At 37.0% G+C, this 21,676-nt stretch overlaps 1 protein-coding gene across 1 annotated transcript in view; it reads right to left on the bottom strand.

Annotated features, from left to right (window-relative positions):
• Positions 1-8,922: 8,922 nt before the first annotated feature.
• LOC109097827 (NACHT, LRR and PYD domains-containing protein 12-like) overlaps positions 8,923-21,676 on the bottom strand; it is a 66,559-nt gene continuing 53,805 nt past the window's right edge. The window contains 1 exon segment of the mRNA XM_042754804.1: positions 8,923-9,595. Coding sequence (XP_042610738.1) covers positions 9,060-9,595 — 536 coding nt within the window. The 3' untranslated portion in view covers positions 8,923-9,059.

Genomic DNA, 21,676 nt, shown 5'->3' with positions numbered 1-21,676 from the left:
TGGCGAAGGGCTGGCAGTAAGGCAGGCTGAAAACCCAGGTAGAGGTTCAGGAGGAGGACAGACTCCCGGGAGGAGGGCGACGAACAGAGTCCAGGGTGGAGACGACGGAGGGAGAAGCCATGGTGGAAGAAGGGCTGACGACTCCAGGGGGCTGACTGACAGCGGCGGAGCAGGTGGTGGTGGAGCCCGAGGCGGAGAGCCAACGAGCCAGGGTGACGCTGAAGAATCCGGAGGGCGAAGGCGGAGCACATGGCTTCGGTGAACAAGGCGGAGGCAGGGATCCGGAAGGCCGTGGTGGAGCCAGAGCGATAGAGGACCAAGGTGGAGATAGAGGGAAGGAGGAGCCTGACACAGCGGGAGGGACGGACGGACGAGGTGTAGCCAGAGGAGTAGAGTCCCAAGGCAGAGGATGGTCAATGACTGACCAGGGCAGAGCAAGAGGAATGAAGGAGCCCGGCGAAGTCAGTGGACTGTCAGGCCATGGTGGAGATGAGGGAGCTAGGAGCCATGGTGGAGCTGCTGGGTCGACAGGCCGATGCGGAGTCCAGGACTCAGAGGCTGGAAGCGGAGACAAGGGATCCTCCAGCCACAACGCTAATGAAGACTGGCAGACCCACAGCAAATCTATGTTTATTTACGCTTTGATTTGAATGAAAACAACATATCTGTGTGGTGCGGCTGACACAAAACCGCATACGGCAAAATGGCGCTCTGGTGACTCGGAGGAGACCAATTGTTGAATAAAGTCGTTATTTTTGTTTTCTTTGTGTACAAAATTGTTTTTGTAGCTTCGTAAAATTACGGTTGAACCCTTAATGTCACATGGATTATTTTACCGATCTCCTTGCTACATTTCTGGACATTTATCGTGTAAGTTATATTGCTCTCTATTAGGGGTGTAAGAAAATATTAATACATGTGAGTATGGCGCTATTTTGTTTGGCGATACTGTATCAATTCTTAAAAACAGAATATCGATATTTTAAAATAAATAAATAAATCATACAAGATTCATGGCAGTTGTTTCATTTTGAGTTTATATCCCGACCGCTAGATGACAGTCTTCATCTCTGAACTTAAACAGTGACAGGAAATACTAGCATTAGGGCACGCCACTAATGTTAGCATCAATATAGTTCAATGCTAGTAATGAATGATGAAAAAAAGTTTCCAGTTCCTGTTTCGGTGTACAAAAATGTGGCATCATTTGTTTTTTTAATATCCACCACGGGAACGTGGCGCGGGTGCCACCTCGGTTCCACCGCTTGCCGAGTCTTGTGTGAGGCTTCGTGCAGGGCGTGGCGGGTGGCATGGTCACCACGCGGCTGCAGCTTTATCTCGTGGTGGGGGTGTTTTGTGCAGTTGGGGCGGTGCTGGCTTCGCAGTCTCTGCGATTCCACATGGAACATAAATACAAACTGAAAAACCTGTGAAATCCAAGTGGAAAGGTTCTAAGAATGTTTAACAACTGTATTTATTTTATAGTTTAAAAGTTTAAATTTTTTTTTCTTTAGAAATCCTGCAAGCACTTTATTTTTCATTGATATTAAGCAGGTGTAATTATTTTGTTAAGATCAAAATGTTATGATATTGTTACAATTGTAAACTTATTTTTTTTTTTTTAAAAAACATAATACATTTAACTTGTAACGAGGATTCAGAGACATTCGGATCCATGTGCAATGTTTATTATGAACTCGTAGTGACAACAGGCAGGGTTCAGACAACAGCATCATAGATTTCAGAGACAGTCAATATCAAGGCCGGTTACCAGGCTTGATTCGGGGCAGACGGCAGACAGTAGACAGGTCGTAGACAAAGCAGAGGGTCAGTAAGGCAGGCAGCAGAGGATTGTCAGAATCAGAACAGTTCAAGGTAATACACGGAAAGGCAGACAGGGATAAACGCTCAGAATTGCAAGACAGACTAAACAAGACTTCGCAATGAGTGAGTGTTTGGCTTCAGCTTATATAGGGCGTGGAATGAGGAACACCTGGTGGTGATTAATCTGAGGTACGGGGCCGCTGGGTAATGTAATCCATGAGAATGTTAGTACTCAGGTGAAGGTGCCCTCCGGTGGCCGTCGGAGAGAGCCACAGAGGCCTGGGTCGTAACATAACTAAAGGATCCTGCAAGCAATTTAATTTTTCCTCCTTGACTCGTACTGCACAAAAAGTGGTTCAATTACGTTGAAGGTTACATGGACTGATTATTGCAAATGCAGATCCCACTGTGTTCTGGTTAAATAATTTTTATTTATTTATTTTATTTATTTATAGCTGAGATTTGCATATGGTGGTGTGTTCTTTATGACAGCTTTCCTAAAAATATATCCTATTCCTAAAATAAGAAATATCCCAATATATCGCCTTGTTTACAGTATCGCAACATATCGTATCACAACCCCTGTATTGCCAATATTCTTGCCGATACAAAGCCCTACTCTCTATGGGAGGATCAGAGAGCTCTTAGAATGCATTAAAAATATCTTAATTAGTGTTTCAAAGATAAACAGAGGTCTTACAGGTTTGGAAGGACATGAGGGTGAGTAATTAAAGACAAAATTTTAATTTTGGGGTGGAGTAACCCTTTACATTCACATTTATGTATTTAGCAGATGCTTTTATCCAAAGCCACTCACAATGCATTCAGGCTAACATTTTTTTATCTAACATGTGTTACCTTGGGAATCGAACCCACAACCTTTGCACTGCTAATGCAATGCTCTACCACTGAGCTACAGGAACCTTAACCTTTAAGCTAAAGGTTAAGCCCGTATTAAGAGAGAAATTATGAAGAAATAAAGATAACATTAATCTTGATTTTTGACACATAAGTTTATATGCATAGGACACATCATTTGTTCTACTGGAAAAAGTAATGTACCTGATGCCTTTATCATAATATTTGTCTTACAGTAACTCTTTTAAGCTTTTTTTTCTAAAAGGCAAATAAATGTCTCATGACTCAATCTTTGACTTATCTGGTTATTAATACTTATTATATTATAGGAATGTTTGAGCACATATGAGCTGTGTCCCAAAGTTGAGTGTGCACACTTCGAAGGCCACAGACTGCCATGGTGATGTTTCATGTGATTCAACATTTAAATCCATTTAATTTTAATATTTGGCCACGTGCAAAGTCAGAAACTTTTATTTTGAAATCATGATGTACAATAAATCGCATATTTAGGAATATGTTGATGTATTCTCCTGTGTTGGCATAGGTTTAAATTATTGTTACAAATCAAGTGAATTTTCCCAGATGAACATTAATCAAGCAACCCCAACTCACCACATATGCAGAGGAAGAGTTTAGCCCCTTTCACACATACAGTCTTTACTGGTAAATTACCGTTAAGAGATCTTGTGTGAACATGACCTTTTCAAAAATCCCGGTAAATTTGTTCTGGCAATCATATCGTTCTTTTTGAGATGACATTATTACTCCGAGCAGCTGAGCAGCTGAGCAGCATTATTACTAGGGGCAGCTGTGGCCTAATGGTTAGAGAGTTGGACTTGTAACCTGAAGGTCGCAGGTTCGAGTCTTGGTGCTGGCAGGAGTTGTAGGTGGGGGGGGAGTGTATGAACAGTGCTCTCTTCCACCCTCAATACCCATGGCTGAAGTGCCCTTGAGCAAGGCACTGAACTCCCTAGTTGTTCCCCTGGGCGCTGGATATATAGCTGCCCACTGCTCCGGGTGTGTGTTCATGGTGTGTTCACTTCTCACTGCTGTGTGTGTGCACTTGGATGGGTTAAATGCAGAGCACCAATTCCGAGTATGGGTTACCATACCTGGCAAATGTCACGACTTTCACTGAGCTGTTTACAAAGCTCTGCTGCTTTTTTTAATAGCTTTTCTATGTAAATATGACACTAGATGGAAATCTTTGACTATTGTGCCTCACAGCCAGTGGCAGAGCCAGGATGTTTTCATAGGGGTAACCAGGGAGGGGCCAGCAATCACTCTGGAGTGGCACATCTATGTAAATACAACCTCCAGTGTTTTTATAATGTACTGGAGGTGTCTAAAACACAACTACATAGTTTCTACTAAACTGTAATTGATATTTCATCAAGTAATACTTATGACATTTTTTGTAATTCCTCAACTCTTTTTTAATAAAGGTGCTCACTATAGCTTTATTGCTCATACAACTTCTCAAAACTCCCAAATGATTGCTCTCCAATATTGCATACTCATGAATGAGACATGCAGAAAGATTAAAAAAGGTTATTGTATGCATTTAAATTATCATTTTCATATATTTTCTACTAGAATTGTAAAATTTGTAAATTTGTAATTTAATGCACAAATAAATGTGAGCACAGTGCACTTATACTAGAAAAAAAAAAACAGAAAAAAAAACCTTATTAATCTCTTGAGACCCGGCAAACCAGTTTTAGGAAAAAATTAGTATGTCTTCATGTCATTACATTGTTTAGAGCAGGGCTACTCACTATTTTTTTTAATGAGAGCCACACTGATAGGACAAAGTCAATAGGAGAGCCACTTTTACCGCAAAGTATCAAAAGTTACACACAGTAATAAATAGCATGCCTGCTTATCAATCTGTCATTCCTGAACATATAATATGCTAAGCAAAAAATACAAAAGCGGGGAAAATCATTCTGTATCATTTACCAGTCAAATTTGTATTTGAGACAAGATGATTTCCCTTAATGAAAAAAAAAGGAGGATTACCTTAATGCTGGTCTGAGCGGAAGCATGTATGCATTTCCTTGACTTTCATGTTGTATTTGTAGCTTGTTGTTGCAATCTTTGTGAGCAATTCAAGATGTTCATTAGTGAGGCAGATTCTCTGTTTCCTCTTTATGGTGTTCATGGTTGAGAATGTTGACTCACAAGTGTATGTGCTCACAAAGAAAGACATAAGTTTTTGCACAAGTGGCTTTAAAGTGGGAAAATCTTCTTCAGACACCAAACTCCAGAAGTGACCAACACCTGATCTGAGTTCCAATTTGGAATTGTCTTTTGTCCGCAGTTCTACCATTTCACTTTCTACAGCAGCACGCTGAGTAGGGCAGAGCAGAGTGAGAGATGACACATCCACATGGAAGGGCTTTTCAATAAAGCTGAAAATCTCCTTGTGCTCACTCACATCCTTGAATCTGGAGTCAAATTCCCACCTCAGCTCTACCAAAACATTCACAAATACTCTGTGGCTGAAGTGCTGCTGCATAGATGGGTCATTTTTGGTGACAGCTCTGAGTTTGGGGAAGTGAATGAATTCTCTTTCAGGTATGTACAGGGCAGTTATTTTGTTCTGAAATGTTCTGTTTGCATTCAGCATGTTGCTTGGAAGCGTATCTCTTCCTTGAAGCTTCAAGTAAGCATGGGTCTAGCATGGGACCTCCAGCTCTGGCTCCCGTTTTCCTTTGCTGTCCAGGAAAGTGCAAATCCCAGGGAGGAGGCGCAGACACTGTTCAAGCATTTTTCCACGGGACAACCATCTCACTTCACTGTGCATTAGTAAGTCATCATATCTGTCACAGTCCTCAATGAGCGCTCTGGAGATGAAGAAGTTTACCACACGAACAACTGTTTGCATCACGTTTTGGAATGTATTATTTCTCAGTTTTGATACCAGTGACTCCTGATGAATGATGCAGTGGAAACTGATAAAGTTTTGTTTTTTTTATGAGCCCAAAAAGCCCCTTCTCCTTTCCTCGCATGCTAGGGGGGCCATCCGTGCACACATTTGCTAGACCTGACGAACTGAGATTGTTTTTATCAAGAAATGCCAGAAGTGTATTCAGAATGTCCTCCTCATGAGCTATTCTGTTTCTTAAGACAAGTTAAGTTAGAACAAGTTCAATAAAACATATTCATGGTCAGAGGAAAAAAGCCAAACCAAAAAGAAACAAAGAAAACAATGTAACATTCATAAAACTGTACATAATGGAATGCGCACATGTGAGTGGGGCTAGTGCCAACTAGTGGTCGCTGATTTTCTGTGGCTCAACTGCATGTGGATCGCGAGCTATGTGTGTGTGTATTGGGCAAGGCTTAAAGGGCGGAAAGAAAGTCTCAAAATTCAAATGAATCAAACAGAATCTACTCAGAAGAGATGTGAATGAATGCACGCATGTCGCCTGATCCACAAATGCACATTATAAAAATTTTGATACTTTAATACAAAGTATAACATTTGTATTCACAAATATGTCTTTATTTGAACAAAATGCTGCACATTAATGTAATTCTTAACTCTGAAACCAATGCCTTTCAACCAGTGTCTTCAGTGTAGTGACGCACATTTGCAAATTTTTCAAATCGTATACATGTTAATGAATTGCACTGGGCCTCATTTGTTGGTAGATGTGTGTGTGTGTGTGTGGGGCGTCACAGACGTATAAGAGCAGAGCAAATCTAAATATATTATGTATTGACTGCATGATCATATCACCGTATTATTTACTGCCATGCGAGACACAAATTAAAGCTTGTTGAGTTGCAGGAGGCTCGCGAGCCATGCAATAAGTAACTGATTTGGTTTAGAGCATTAAAAGAATTTTTGTAAAGTTATGCGTCCTTTGTAGAGGACATCGGAACTCATTTTTATTTTATTTTTTTAAATAAAAAGACATGAATGAACATGCAAAAAAATTTTAGATTTTTTTTTTTTTTTTTAATCACCAATACATTTTTAGTTTTCAGGATTTTTTTTTTTTATACCAAACTTTGTTTAAAGATAATTCTCAACTATGTTACAACAGAATGATTTGATATACAATTTTTCTTCATGCAAAATGTGTGTAAAATGGCCATAAACAGGTTTTCTCATTATATATAATGTATCTATAAACTAAATATATTAATGTGTTTTTGGGGCAACATGTAATGAAAAAAGAAGTACAATAATAGGAGTAATAATTGACAAGATATTCATAATAATATATACAGTGTTAGTCATTGTCGGATGGGCCAAATATGCAGAAGATCCTGGAAAACCAAAGAATTTGCAGGACTTGGAGGATTTTCTGACTCCCAAAACATAAAAACAGCTTTGGGTCATCCAGTGTATGTAAACTTTTTTAAGTTTTTATAAATTATACATTTTCATTTTTATAAAATCAGTAATTGTAAATATCTATTATGTAAAATTTCTTATTAATGGCAGTACTAAATAAAAATAGCATACATTTTGATCCCTCTTATTTTTTTATAATGATCATATATTCTGCTAGGGCAGAGATAGGCACACTTGGTCCTGGAGGGCTACTGTCCTGCAGAGTTTCACTCCAACCCTAATTAAACACACCTGAAGCTAATCAAGGTCTTCAGGATTACTAGAAGGCTACAGGCAGGTGAGTTTGTTCAGGTTTGGAGCAAAACTCTGAAGGGGAGTGGCCCTCCAGGAAGGAGTTTGCCCATCTCTGTGCTAGGGGTATGTAAACTTATGAGCATAACAGTATCTTCTGTAGCTTCTGAAAGGCAAAATTAAATGAAAAAATATGGCATGGTCCTGATGGTGCCATTATAGTTGTAGAATATGTGCGTGTGACTGTCTGATTGAGAGAACGGTAATCACTGTCCTGGCTCGAGTGTCCATTGCAAGTGTATTCATTATTGTGTTTGTCTTTTGGTTAGTATACATTTTTTTTGTTGTTTATATTCAAAATTATTTTATTTTTTAATCAGTTTAATGATTTACTGTTAGTGTCTTGTGTTTGCAAAATATTTAAAATATTTTTCTCAATCTAAATGACATTGCAGTCCTGCTGAGTTTGTTTAATTAATAATATTTGCAGTCCTGTTAAATGTTTGCTGTCTTGCATTTGCTGGAAAATAAAAATTGAGTTTTGTTGATGCCTTGCTGTGTTTGTGGCTTTATTGACAGGTTTTATAAGCACATATGATGCATTTTTGTATAGACGACCCGTAGCATTTAAAACACATTAAGTGAACAGTAATTTATAGATGTTTACTGAGACATGAGTGTCTGTTTACGGAGATTTAACTGCTTGTACCCTTTCTCATGGATTTACTGGTGAGTGAGTAAACATTCCCGTCCGTGTCTGGGAGTTTATCACGTTAGTGAGCGGACTGGAAAACTGCCGCACACAAAAAAGTCAGTTTCTGTCAGTGTCCAGAACTCAGAAAAGCTAGATAAGCTACTAATAAATATTGTAGAAACTTAATTTTCTGCAGCTGTTCTTCCAGATTTTAATTCTTTTGAATCGTCCGTGAATATTTGAATCATGTTGTTGTATAATTGTCTAACGTTGTACAGATATTTTTAGTGGCAGGTTTGATTCCTTTTTATCTTTGTGTAAAAATAGCTCTATTTCAGGCTTTGTGAATAACCAAGGAGGTAAGGATGAAATTGTCTATTAACTTTTGAATATGAATGCTAAATGTCAATTCATCATCCATCCACATTCCTAAAAATCTTATAACCTCTACTTGTTTCATTTCTTGGCCATAACATTTTATACTCACTATATTATTTTTCCTCCTTTCTGTGAAACAAATAACCTGGGTTTTTGCAATTGAAAACTGAAAACCTCATGTGGACGTGAAAGCGGGTCTGCTAGGTTTTGCTCGCTGGGAATGTGGACAACACGAAAGTCATACAGTTGTAGTCACCTCTCGATGTGAGCGCATGGTTTTGACCGCTGCCATAGATCGCTTCCAGCAGTTTATGATCCGTGATTAAATCAAACTTTTGTCCGTATATGCATGGATGGAGTCTCTCGCATGCCCATACTGAAGACAATGATGACAATGCCTCTGTGGTTCATTCTGCTGATCTCAATCACATTCATGATTATTCATACTGCCATCAGTTCACATTAGAGATTCAGAAAGCACTTCATCATTAAATAAGTCACAAATGTACTTTTATTACATTTGATGATCAGTTTACAATAGAAATATTAAAGCAACTTATCATTCCGTTTATTAAAGATTCAGAACAGTATGTGTGTCTAAACTAGATTTAAAACTTCTAGAATACAAATGTAATGATGTGAGATTTGATGAGTTTGTGTGCATGTGAACATTAGAAAGAGGATTTACAGAGAGTCTCTCTATCGTTTAATATCACACAGAGTAACTGAGGAACCATAATAAACCCCAAATCCAGCATAGAGGGGTTCAGTGAATGTGGTGTTGAGTGTGTGTAAGTGTTTGAGTGTGTGTGTGTCAGAGACGCTGTAGAAGGACAGAGAGCCGGTTATCACGTCCACATACACTCCTATTCTATTAGAGGATGAACAGACAGCAGGTAAATCAGTGTAGTTACTATTGTGACGGACAGTGAATCTGTTATCAGAGCATTTCAGACTCCAGGATTTGTCATCAAATCCAAACTGACAGTCTCTCCATCCTTTCCTGCTGATTCCTTCATATGACACTGATATAACAGCCTCATTTCCGCTCCATTCAGTCTCCCAGTAACAGCGTCCAGTCAAACTCTCAACACTCAGAACCTGAGGAACAACAAATCTGTCTGGATGATCAGGATACTGCTGACGATCTTTCACACGTGTGATCTTCCTGTTCTCATCAGACAGAAGAAGTTGAGTGTTTGCTGTGTTTGGATCCAGTGTGAGATCACAGGCATCTGAACACAAGGAGAAAGAAACATCAACACAACAGTGAAGATGTCTGTGAGTGTTTAGAGCTTTGACTGTATTTGCCAAACTGTCCTCACTATTCACAAATGTCCTCACTAATACAGTGAAAACAGGGTTTTTTAGTGTTAAAGCATAATGATAGCAGTCTTTCTGCAGCAGCGGGTCAGTTCAGTTCCTGCTGACAGACAATCCTGTGTGTGTTTGTGTGTCTGTGGAGAGCATCAACGCTTTCTATTTACAGTGTGTTTCTGCAGCATTGATCACTGTAGCCAATCACAGACGTGTTTGCGGAGCGCGTGAACAAAACGGCCAGTCAGAGGCGTTTATTCAGAATCTGCTCAATATACCAGTTTGTTCAGCGTGAGCTCTCCCATATGGAAAAAAATAAATAAATAAATAAATTTTGGCCAAAATATATTTGAAATATATGCTAAATATATGTTGCAAACAGGGAAGCTCAATGAAATATATTTTTGAAGTAGGAAATATATTTAGTTTCAACCTTCATTTACCAAAATATATTTATAAATGTATTTCTGGGGCTAGAAAAAAGAACTTTCTTGGACAGAAATATACAGAGGTCAAAATATGTTTAAATGGTTTATATATATATATATATATATATATATATATATATATATATATATATATATATATATATATATATATTACAGTATATTTAAAAGGTATAAATATACTTTCAAAAATACATATTTTTAATTTATATATATTTTCAAAAAAACAATGTAAAAAAATGTTTTTACAAAAAAATAATAAAATACATTTTTCCACCAGTCATTTTAATTTGGCAAAACTCTTAAAAATAATGGTGATAATAACTCATGAGATCACCCCACCAGATGGTGCAAATGGCACCATTGCTCACACTGGTAACATTTTATTTTTTTTAAACTGTCATGAATCCGGTCTGTGGTTTTTCGTCTGCTCACCACCAGATGTTGCCTTCCAATTGCATGGACTCTCACACTACACAAACTGTTGCATGTCACCCCGGACTACTTTTTTCCATCATTCATTGCACTGATTACACACACAGCTGCAACCAATCAAACACCCTACATAAACCATGGACTTACTCTTCCTCATTGCCGAGTATTGTATTGAACGATTCCACAGTTTCTGGCCACAATGGGGTATAATGAACAATATAGATCGAATAATACCCAGTTGTTGTCATTTTTTTATTTTTAGTTCACTATTTTGTTTAAGATAGATTTAAGAAATAATAAAGTTAATTTTATCCCACTAAGCCTTGGCATTATCGTGTAATGAGACTTTATTTTATTTCTGTCCCCAGATTTAGCGGATGTCAGGGTGGGACATTCAGTGCATTTGGATTTTTCCTAAGTCATTTCTTTCATTTCCTTTAATAAAATAACACTTATTTTGGTGTGTCTTCTACAAAATACTACTACTAACACTGAAAGTATAATTCCCTTAATCCACCACGATGCAGTAAACTTTGGTTAAGTAAACATTAAATAAAAACATTAACATTAAATAGGATCATTGTAGTGAGAAAAGAGAAAAGAGTGTGCAAGTCGGATGATTGCTAGTGGTTTTGGATCGAAAGCGGTGTCGTGTTCATCGTGAAAGAGCATACATGCATGGTGTTTGTATACATTTTGACAGATTCTGCACATCTTGCTCGTAAATTAGATTTTATTTTTGAGGGTGTATAAATGCGTGGTTTTTTTATTGAGTATTTTCAACTCAATAAGCTGTTCATGAAAGTCAACATCGTCAATGAGTTTGCTGACGTTTTTCCTTTTTTTATGATTTTTTTTTTTCTGTCCAATGTTCGTAAGAATATAGCTTAGGCTGTCGAAGTTAACACGTTAATAGTGCGTTAACACAATCTAAAGTGTCGGTGTTAATTGCATAGGTTTTTAAACAACAGTGAACTGGGCTATAATGTTAAGGAACACACAGATTTTCCGCACTGACGGCACACAATAAAGCTAGTTTAAACATTAGCTTTGTGGTAAAATGAAGCTCCACAGCCTGTCAAGTGTACCTTCATCATGTCCAAATTATATAGGCCACAGGCGATGCGCGAGTTTACTTTCAATTCCACCAGAGCTACGTTTGATGGCAGCTAGAGCGTACCGTGAATTTGTGCTCATTTCCTTTCTATCACGCAATTCAGCGTTACATCACTTAATTGACCAGTCAAGAGTCAAACTATTTCTTGAGTGCAAGTGTAGCCAACAGCCACAGCTCAGCAATAGCCTATAGTCTTGTGTATTATTTCTCCAAATCATATTTAGCACATCATGCCTCATAAATGTTTGAAGTAGCCTATATTCATTATTTTAAACGGAACACACTGGCAGGCCTAATATGAAATCAAAAAAACTTTTCCAAACACTATGTAGGCCACCATTCATGCAGCATCATATTCTGTAAATCAGACTATGTAAATTGCAGCCTATCATAGAGAAGATAATATCCTTATCTTGTAATTGACATGAACATGGAGACTAACAGTCATCATTCATATTTCAGATTCTTAATTTTAAGTGTATTCAAGAAATTAAACAGCTATTCTGTAAATCAAGTTTGCTGTGGTGTTCAGAGCATATAATTCAACACATAATTATAAATTTTAAGTGTTAAAAAATAATTAGTCATATATCACATATTACATTTACATTTACATTTAGTCATTTAGCAGACGCTTTTATCCAAAGCGACTTAGAAATGAGGACAATGGAAGCAATCAAAAACAACAAAAGATCAATGATATACAAGTGCTATAACAAGTCTCAGTTAGCTTAAACGCAGTACATGTAGCAAGGGCTTTTAAATAATATGATAAATAAAAAGAAAGAAAACAGATAGAATAGAAAAAGAATAGAGCAAGCTAGTGTTAGAGGTCTTTTTTATATACATATCCTTTGCAAATATACATATATCCTTACATATATATATATATATATATATATATATGTATGTGGCCTTTCTTTATTTTATTTACTTTTTTTCAGAAATTATGGCAGGTCTCATCAAGTTGAGGCTTCACTCCATGGAGCGTCCTGGAGGAGAGAGAAACCTACCAACGAATGAGAATGGTCCAGATGTGGTTTCAAGAACAAGTAAAGCTGCTGCTGGAATGCGGAGGTACCGGGCTAAGTAAAAGCAGAACCCTGAATTGTTTGTACTGCACAGATTGGAAGAGCAAACGAGATTGAGGGAGTACAGGAAGAATCTATCAGATGAAAAGAAGGAAATATCCAGAAAGCACAAGCGCGTGAAAGGATGAGAAGGTATAGAGAACGCCAGAAAGAGAATCTTCAAGGGGGTGAGGAAACACAAGGTGTCATGTCAAGAAAGCCTCTAACTAGGAGTGAACTGGAAAAAATAGCTGCAAGAAGGGAATACTTTAAGAACAAGAAGCGTGAACAGAGAGCTAGGATGTCTGCACAAAAGAAAAGACAAGAGAGAGAAAAGGATCGCACCAGGAAAAGGGTGTTAGCAGAAGCAAAGAAAGCCTCAAGCATCAATAACAATCCACCTAATCACACAGGGGCTGCAACACCTGCAAATCAGGAATCTAATCTGGTTCAAATACAGTGTCAGCTAAATGCAACACCTGTTTTGTCTACCAGTTCTGGGTACAAAACTAATTTTTCTAGAAGGAAGGCAACCTGGAGGATAAAAAGGCTTATGCCAAAAAGTCCACAGAAGTATAGCACAATAGTAGCTGGCTTAGTTGCCTCTGCAAGCCCCCCCAAAAAACTGCTCTCCATGACATGATGCTTGGCGGTAAGGACAAGGATGTGGATTCTGTTTTAGGATATGTGAAGCAAACTTGCAAACAGATGTCCACAGCCAGTAGAAGAATGTTTAATGCCAATCTTGCAGCCATCCTTGGATCTGCCAGTAAGCAAGTCAGGAATGCCTCTAGCAGAAAGTTAGGAATATCACAGAAGATCATTAGGAAATATGACCATCTGAGAAAAGCAGGGCATGATCCAGAACAATGTAAAAAATGTTGTGATGCAGTAAGTGATGCAATTTAGCTTTCTGTGCAATCATTTTTGAGAAGACCTGATGTATCAACCACACTGCCTCGCAAGAAAACAGTCAGCAAACAAACTGGCTTACAGAAGCAAATCCTGCAGAAAAGCATGAAGTCCACATACTCTGCCTGGCAAAATGAGAATCCCAACATGAAGTTGTGCTTCAGCAAGTTTTGCACACTCCGACCAAGCCACATTTTGCCCTATGTAAAAGCCCATTTGAACCAATGCCTTTGTGAATATTGTGAAAATATGGACTTGAAGTTAAAGGTGATAAACCAGGTTGTCCAAGCAAAAAATCTGGACTGCGAAATCAGAGATCGATACCATGCAAGTGACATCACCATCTGTCCACCTTCAGATGATGCCAGAAAGCTTCACAAGTTACTGTGTACTGACTGTAAAAAATTTCAAGAATGCGGTGTTGATGCATATCTGCAACCACTAGATGTAGCAGCAGAAAACAAAGTCTCCTGGCAGGTCTGGGGAAATACTACAGTGCGTGGAAATCTTAGGAAGGCCCTACAACCCAGGTCTGGGCAGCTTAAAAAATTTATCCAGGAGATGAAAAGTGAGCTCAAGATCTTACCCAACCATCTTTTTCAAGCTAGATGGCGGCAGCAGAAGTTCTGGGAAATAGTGAAAAATCCCGCCAAAGTTTCAGTTGTCTGTATTATGGACTCTGCTGAGAATTATACATGCCTTTTACAGAACGTGGTACAGAGTGCCCACTGGGCTAAAGTCCAGGTTACAATTCACCCAGTAGTGTGTTTCTACTCTTGTTCTTGTGGTGATCCAGACTCAGTACGAGATTCAGTGATAATTGTGTCAAATGATGCCAAGCATGATTCCCATGCTGTCGCAGTATTTGTTAATACTGTCATGTTCTGCAGTACATGAGACTGACCCTGTTGTTGTAGCTGGCTGCTCCCAAACACAGTTGAACAGTGAGTCTCAGGTAATTGTCCATATTTTATTTTCATTCCATACAAAGCTTAAAAGTTCTCATGAAAAATGTGAGCTGAGCATTCTCTCTCTTTTTAAGTTTATTTCCTAATATAATTTTGCAGAAGTCCAGTCCCACAGTCATGAGAGTGCAAAACAGGCCCACAAGTGGAGAGAAGACAGAGAAGACAGCAGCTAGATACAAAGCAGCTGTACAGATTTAAGCAGTGAAATCACTACCTTTTTGTCATGTTTATGGTTCATAAATAGGTGCTCATATAATTGCAAAAAGTATTTTTTTTTCTGATATCCTGCTTTTTGCCTTTCAGGTTCAGACTTCAAGATGGATGACTATTATGCTGTATATTATGACCGTGCCTATTACATAGGAAGAGTAACAGATCACTGTCTCTGTGAAGTTGTTGACGTCCCTCATGTGAAGTTCAAGTTTCTACACAAAGACCTGGCAGGCAACTCATTCTCGTGGCCAAGGAGAGACGACATTGAGTGTGTTCATCCCATGTGGATCTTTTATGGACCTGTTACCATAACGGGACATAACCCATTCAAAGTCGCTGACTTGTTTGAATAAGTTTAACATTCCAGGACCACAGGACACGGTCACAGTAGGTTATACCGACTGCCATGATTGTCACCAGGCAGATATGAGGTTCACCCTGACCGCTGCTTAATTGACATTTATCTGCCTCAATTGACTTCCATTTACTTCTGCAGTAAAAATAACTAAAGAGTTATTGGTGCTCTGTTCAGCAGAATTACAAATTTTATCTGTCCATGTTACAAATGTTATTTCATTCACGATGTATGATCTTTAAATTTGATAGTAAATGATGACAGGTTATTTTAATGTGTTATGAACTTTTTCTATTTGCCAGTTTTCATGAAATGGTAATATTTTGTGTTACAGAGGCAATCTTGCAGGATTGTTAAATTTTTTCCATCCACGTTACACACGTTATAACTTTGCACACTTGTAGGAGTTCCTTTGGCTTCTATATTTGGCAAATAAATTTAAAAAATATACCTGTGGTATTTGTTAATAATTTTGCTGGCTTTCAGTTTATGAACATACCGGAATCAAAAATGCACCTTTAAGTTTATAGAACAGATAATATTAGATGGCCACCCTGCCTGCATGGAAGTCCTATTACCAGTTTTGTGAACCATACACAATGCATGACTCATAACTATACCAAATTAGGAACAAACAAAACTGAATTAGATTAGATTAAGTACACTTTCTGCTTGAATTTACACAGTTTTTCCGTCCATGTTACATACGTTAAATTTTACATCAACTCAACTTTGATCAAAGTTTACTAGTTTACCATTGCCAGATTTATCCTGCCTTTCACACAGCTGTACCCCAGGTTTTCTCAGGATGTTAACCTGAGGACAATGGCTTTCTCCATGAAGATTGATTTTGCAGGCTATTGTCCTTGCAGTTAGGCCTAAACTGTGGAATCGCCCTATTGCGTTTATCGCTCTCCAAGTGATAGCTACATTATGGAGCCATTCCAAGTTTTTTTAGTCAAAGTCTAGTTTATTCCTGTTTATTGCCTTAGTCATTCATATCTTGATCCTAGCCTGTGTATCTCGTTTCTGTGTGTTCTCTGCCTGCCTTGGATTTTAGCCCACCTTGAATTATCCCTTTGTCTTGCTGTTTTGAACTATGTCTGCACCTTGCCTGGAATATAGCCTGTCAGTTGGATTACCAGTTTGCTTAGCCCTCTGGATTATGTTTGCCGTCGTTTGACCCACGTCTGTCTCTGGATTACTCCTTTGTCATGCCTGTGCTATACCTGTGTTGTTGTCTGACCCTTGCCTGTTTTGACCATGTCTGGAAATAAAAGCCTTGCATATGGATCTGCATGTCTCTCGTCTCAGTCGCTCCGTTACAGGCAGCAACAGCTACAAAACAAAAACTGTAAAACTTAAGTAAAATATCTTCATTTAAATAAAGTGCAAAACTTTATTTAAACTTTAACAAACACTTATTTTACAGGTATTTTTAACATTTTTTACAATCAAACACCTTCACTAACTAACAACTAAATAAAAAGTAAAATGACTTACAGCAACAGAACATTAAACTTTAATAGATTTAAAGATCTCAGCATCTTTTATCATATTTATTACTAACCAGTTTGAATTCATTTCATATAAAAGTTCTTGTTGAGAATTAAAAGATGTTTAGATGTTGAGGGTCATTCAGACACACATAGAATCAAGACACACATCAAGAATCTGCACATTGTCACCATTGCTGAGATTCATGTGCTGATTCTTGATGTGTGTCTTGATTCTATGTGTGTCTGAATGACCCTATAAAAATATTTTCTGCATAATTGCAAAATCTTTCAAAACATCACAGCTCTGCCATGTAAAATTAATAACTAACTAAAAATACTGAGTGATCAGACTCTAAATCAGCCATTAAAGTAGGTGGACAACCAGAATGGGTAATAATGCCGCAGGACCGCAGGGCAGGGCCGCGGCGTTAACTTCAAGTCAGTCGCATGTTAAAATCATTCGCAAAACTGCCAGCAGGTGGTGCAAAGGGACGGATTGCAAAATGACTGTAGCCTAATTGTAAAATGTTGGTTTGTAAACGGAGATGAAAGGACGAAGTAAAACAACAATAACATTATAATATATATATATATATATCACACACACACACACACAAACACACACACACAGATTAAAAGCTAAATGTTTTCATTTCGGTTCATTCTTGGAAAAAAAAATAATAATAAAAAAATCCTTCAGGTTCCATAAGCAGATTGAAATGAGAACGGTCCAGCATTTAGAAATAATTCTTATTAACTTCGTTTTGAATTATGCCTTTACTGTGTGACCAAAAATGGAGTATTTTCTGTTTCAGCTGTTTGATCGCGCTGGTGCCTCACATGCACATATTCACTGAAAAAAGCGCAGCCATTCACCGCGCCATTCAGCGTGAGCAGCAGTCCACTTTGGCATATTTTTGCTAATTATGATTTTTTTTTCCGTCGATAGTAAAACACACGTGAACTACAAAGCCTATTTTACCTAATGAATAATAGCTAAGCTTCAAATGGGCAACATCACGAATATAGAAACGTTTGGATTTGTCCCTAATGAGAGAGGTAAGCCCAACCTTACCTTATGTTTCGTTTTAAATTATATATATATAAATAGTTAAGCCTATATTATTATTACATACTTCAATTGTATTTATTCATTAGAATTATATATATTTAATTCTTGTTCTGTTCTGATTTGTTGTAAAGTGAGGGGAACTAAAAATATCCTGTTGGTACATTATAACATTATAAGGCCCGCCGTTATTATTTCTGAATGTAATAAAATGCGACTTATCCATGACTTATATATATTTTTTCCTCTCAAAAACGTAATTTATTTTTAGCGTGTTTTTAAAAAAACATGCAACAAACGAAAATTGGTGATTAATTGGTTAAAATGTGTTACTGTGGGTTAACAAATTTACATTATAGTATAGGCTACTTAGCAACAGAGTCTGGGCCTAATCTAGGCTATGTTGTGAACTATTTACAAGTTTCGTGTATGTTTTTATCCAGGTTTTTTTTCATTGCATCTGAAAATTACTTTAAGAAACAACCCCCCCCCCTTTTTTTACATGTGCATGCACATTCACTTGGTGCGCTCTGGTGCAGAACCTGCCTCCTGTGTTGCTCAGCTGTGGACGATTTAAAAATGTTTGATATAAAGGTTGCTGTCCCATTTTATTCAGAGATTGTTAATTTTTTTAAAAAAATCAAATTTTATTGTTAGTTTCATGGTAACACGCAATCAAGGTCTTCGGATACTATACAAGATACAAGTTCATTTAGGCTATTTAACATGCACTGTGACATTTTCACCTGTTTCAACTTATATAGTCCTTGAGATTTTAAACTCTATTTAATAGTATTGAGATTTAAGTTGAATCTAGTATTAAAAAAAGCTTTAAATTGCTTAAATTATTTCTATGAATTAAAGTAGCCTAACTTAAAAATGTTATCATGACTTTTCATCATAGAATTTTTTACAGTGTGATAACGAGCTGTAATCGGTTTCCATTTCGGAAACCAAGCACCCACTTTTTTCTTTTTTAAATTTATTATTCGCTGGCATATCTCCTACAACAGGTTTTTTTTTTTTGTTTGTTTGTTTTGTTTTGTTTTTTTGAGGAAGGTGCCACTGTCAGGGGAGTCAAAACATAATTACATTATAATTAGGGTTGCCAATTAACTTCAGAAATGGAAAATAAGGGCTAATTGTGATTCTTTCTCTTTTAGAAAATAAGTGTTTATTTATAAGTGTTAAAAAGTTATGAGAAATAATCATATTTGTTTTGCTTCACCCATTTGTGTAGGCTACAATTATTCTAAAAATAAATAAATAATGTCATACAAAAAATGCCATCGGCCTGAGTAAATTTTATCATTACAGAATTATGACTGGTGAAAGGTGAAAATACTGTGAAATTGCAAATGGCATGGAATTTTAAAGCATAACAACCAAAGGTCTATGAAACATTAGTCAATAAAGCATTTTTTTAAACAATGTCACTTAAAGTTTTGAACTAAAATATTATTTCAACCATATAGCCTGTGAATAAATAAAATGCATACTTTTCAATGAGAGAACACTTCAATATAATGAGGTCCAAGTTTAAGAATAGCCAACACTAGTTTTTTTAACTCTCTATTTAACAGCATTAACTTACATTGAAATATGTCTTCCTTCAGGTAGACTGAATGTTTTCCTGCCTTGCTAAATGTTGGGCTCATGATCAATAAGTTGCATTCGCCCAAACTGATTTTCTAAAATCTGAACGTTGACAGTGAAGCTGGGTCAGTTAGCATCAGTCGCGCTTGCTGTGAAGCGGGAACATCTGGCAGAGGATTCCGCTTGGTCTTAAAGCCTGCCGCAAATGCCTACATTCACAAATATCAAAGATTTTCGCAAAAGAATGATTAATTTTCAATTGTGAAATTGTTATTATTATGGTCTGGTAAAAATAATAATATGGGCTGCAAGAAAATAATGAATAAAAAGAGTAGGGCTGCTGTGAGTGCAGGCAGCATATTTCAACACAGCAGCATGACAACATCGTTCCTCGCAGCCAAAAAACAGACCGAATTCAGTTCAGCTGGAGGGGGGTTGGGGTTTGGGGTAGTTCTGTATAGCTTGTGGGTGTTAAAATAAAGGTGTGAATCTCTTGCTCTTTATATGGACAGTGTCTTATGAGAGTTTCACACTTGCAGAGCAGGTTTAGGCAAAGTAGGACAAATGCCTTATTTGGTTTGGCTTTTGTCATTTTTGCAACTGCATACAGAATATTAGATAAATCACAATATAATATTTTTTTTTCTCAGGAGAGATGAGGCGCCTCTGAGAGAGAGACAAAGAGACTGCCGAAAGAGACGTGCATCTGCCAAAGAGACAAAAACATTTGTTCTTAATGTATTTTTTGCTTTGTAGCTACTATTTTCAGTTTTAATTGTTCGCGGCAACGCTGCAGTCATTTTGACAATACAAATGTAAAAATATATTGCAGTAATAAGAAACTGTCCCAAGACGTCATGTAGGCCTAATTATTTTTGTTTCATTACTGGGCAATTCGTTACTGATGTGACATTCGCAGTCAAAACCTGGGGCCGGATTCACGAAAATCTTCTCAGAATTTATGCAAACTTGTATAAAATGCTTTAAAAACTTTAACAGAGATGTCTAGAAGGTATTTAATAGGTCTGCCCCCCACGTAAGATTTTTCTAGTTACTAGTAGCCTAGTCGTTCATTTAAGTCATTATTCAACTAATCGCACGTTTATATTAAATTAACATCTATAATACATGATGAGCCTTAATATATTCTGCGCTCAAGCACATGCATTAAGTTTGCCACAAAGCACATGCAGAAGTAGCTTAATGATTGTGAAAAAAAGAGACATTTTAATTATTTATTAATAAACAGATGTTTTCTTGTCAGCTGCAAGATGAAATTCACAGTGCTGACTCTCATCTCCACAGTACTGGACGCGCCTTTAAAGAAAAATGCAACCTTCACAGATTACATAATGCTAACATTTCAAGCTTTCTGTATATATATTTCTCATATATGTGAGGCACTCTAATTGTAAGTTATTATTTTATTTTCAGGAAAAAAAATCAAGTGATCGAGAGGGCGCCTCCCTGTCATGCATGCGCATTAATAATTTTCGCACAAACACTTGAATATGAATAATAATAGAGCACATTTCTTTTCGCTTACAGTACGGGATCCGCATTAAAAAATAATCTTCACAAGTCTACAACTGAGAGAGATGCAGTTATAACCTGTAAATTGAAGGCTATTTGACGTTTTAAAATGATATCAAATTCAAATCATTGATCATTCGTTGTCCTTGGTCAAGATTAAACAGAAGCATGATTCTTATAAACTTGTTTTGATAAATCTCTTTTGCATTAAATAATAAAGATATAAAGCAGGTTCAGTTAAATATTATTGTACACATAATTATAAAATGCTATAGACTGGGAATAAGATGGAAGTTTCACATTTTGCATATGCAGTACAAAGTTAATAATTTTTTACATGCAATTTTCCAAAATAAAACCAAACAAGATTTGTAATGAAGATAAAATATGTAGACAAATAAGAATAAATGATGCTCAGCATCATGCGCGCCACACAAATCTTGCACTCTGATATTTTAAGGAATACTGTATACACATCTGCATTTAAATGCGGCTGCATTTATTTTTTTTATTTTTTTACTTAAATTGTATGAAAGCAAGTAAAGAAGAATCCCTTTAAAATCAATGAAGCTGTCAATTAATGAAGCTCTTTTTTACATCGTGTGCATTTTGTTGATTATAATGAGAGAACTTGAGTTTACTAAAATAAAGGAAATAATTTATAAAACACGCAACAATTTCTTAATCAGTGTACAGACAGATATCTTTTTCCTAAGAAGTTATCTGTCAAAATAAAGGACAGGTAACGAATAACAAAGTATGTGCGTGAAAAAAATGCATGCTGTT

Source organism: Cyprinus carpio, unplaced genomic scaffold (assembly GCF_018340385.1).
Source record: "Cyprinus carpio isolate SPL01 unplaced genomic scaffold, ASM1834038v1 S000006593, whole genome shotgun sequence".
Taxonomy (NCBI): Eukaryota; Metazoa; Chordata; class Actinopteri; order Cypriniformes; family Cyprinidae; genus Cyprinus; species Cyprinus carpio.
This window is presented reverse-complemented; position numbering and strand designations above follow the sequence as displayed.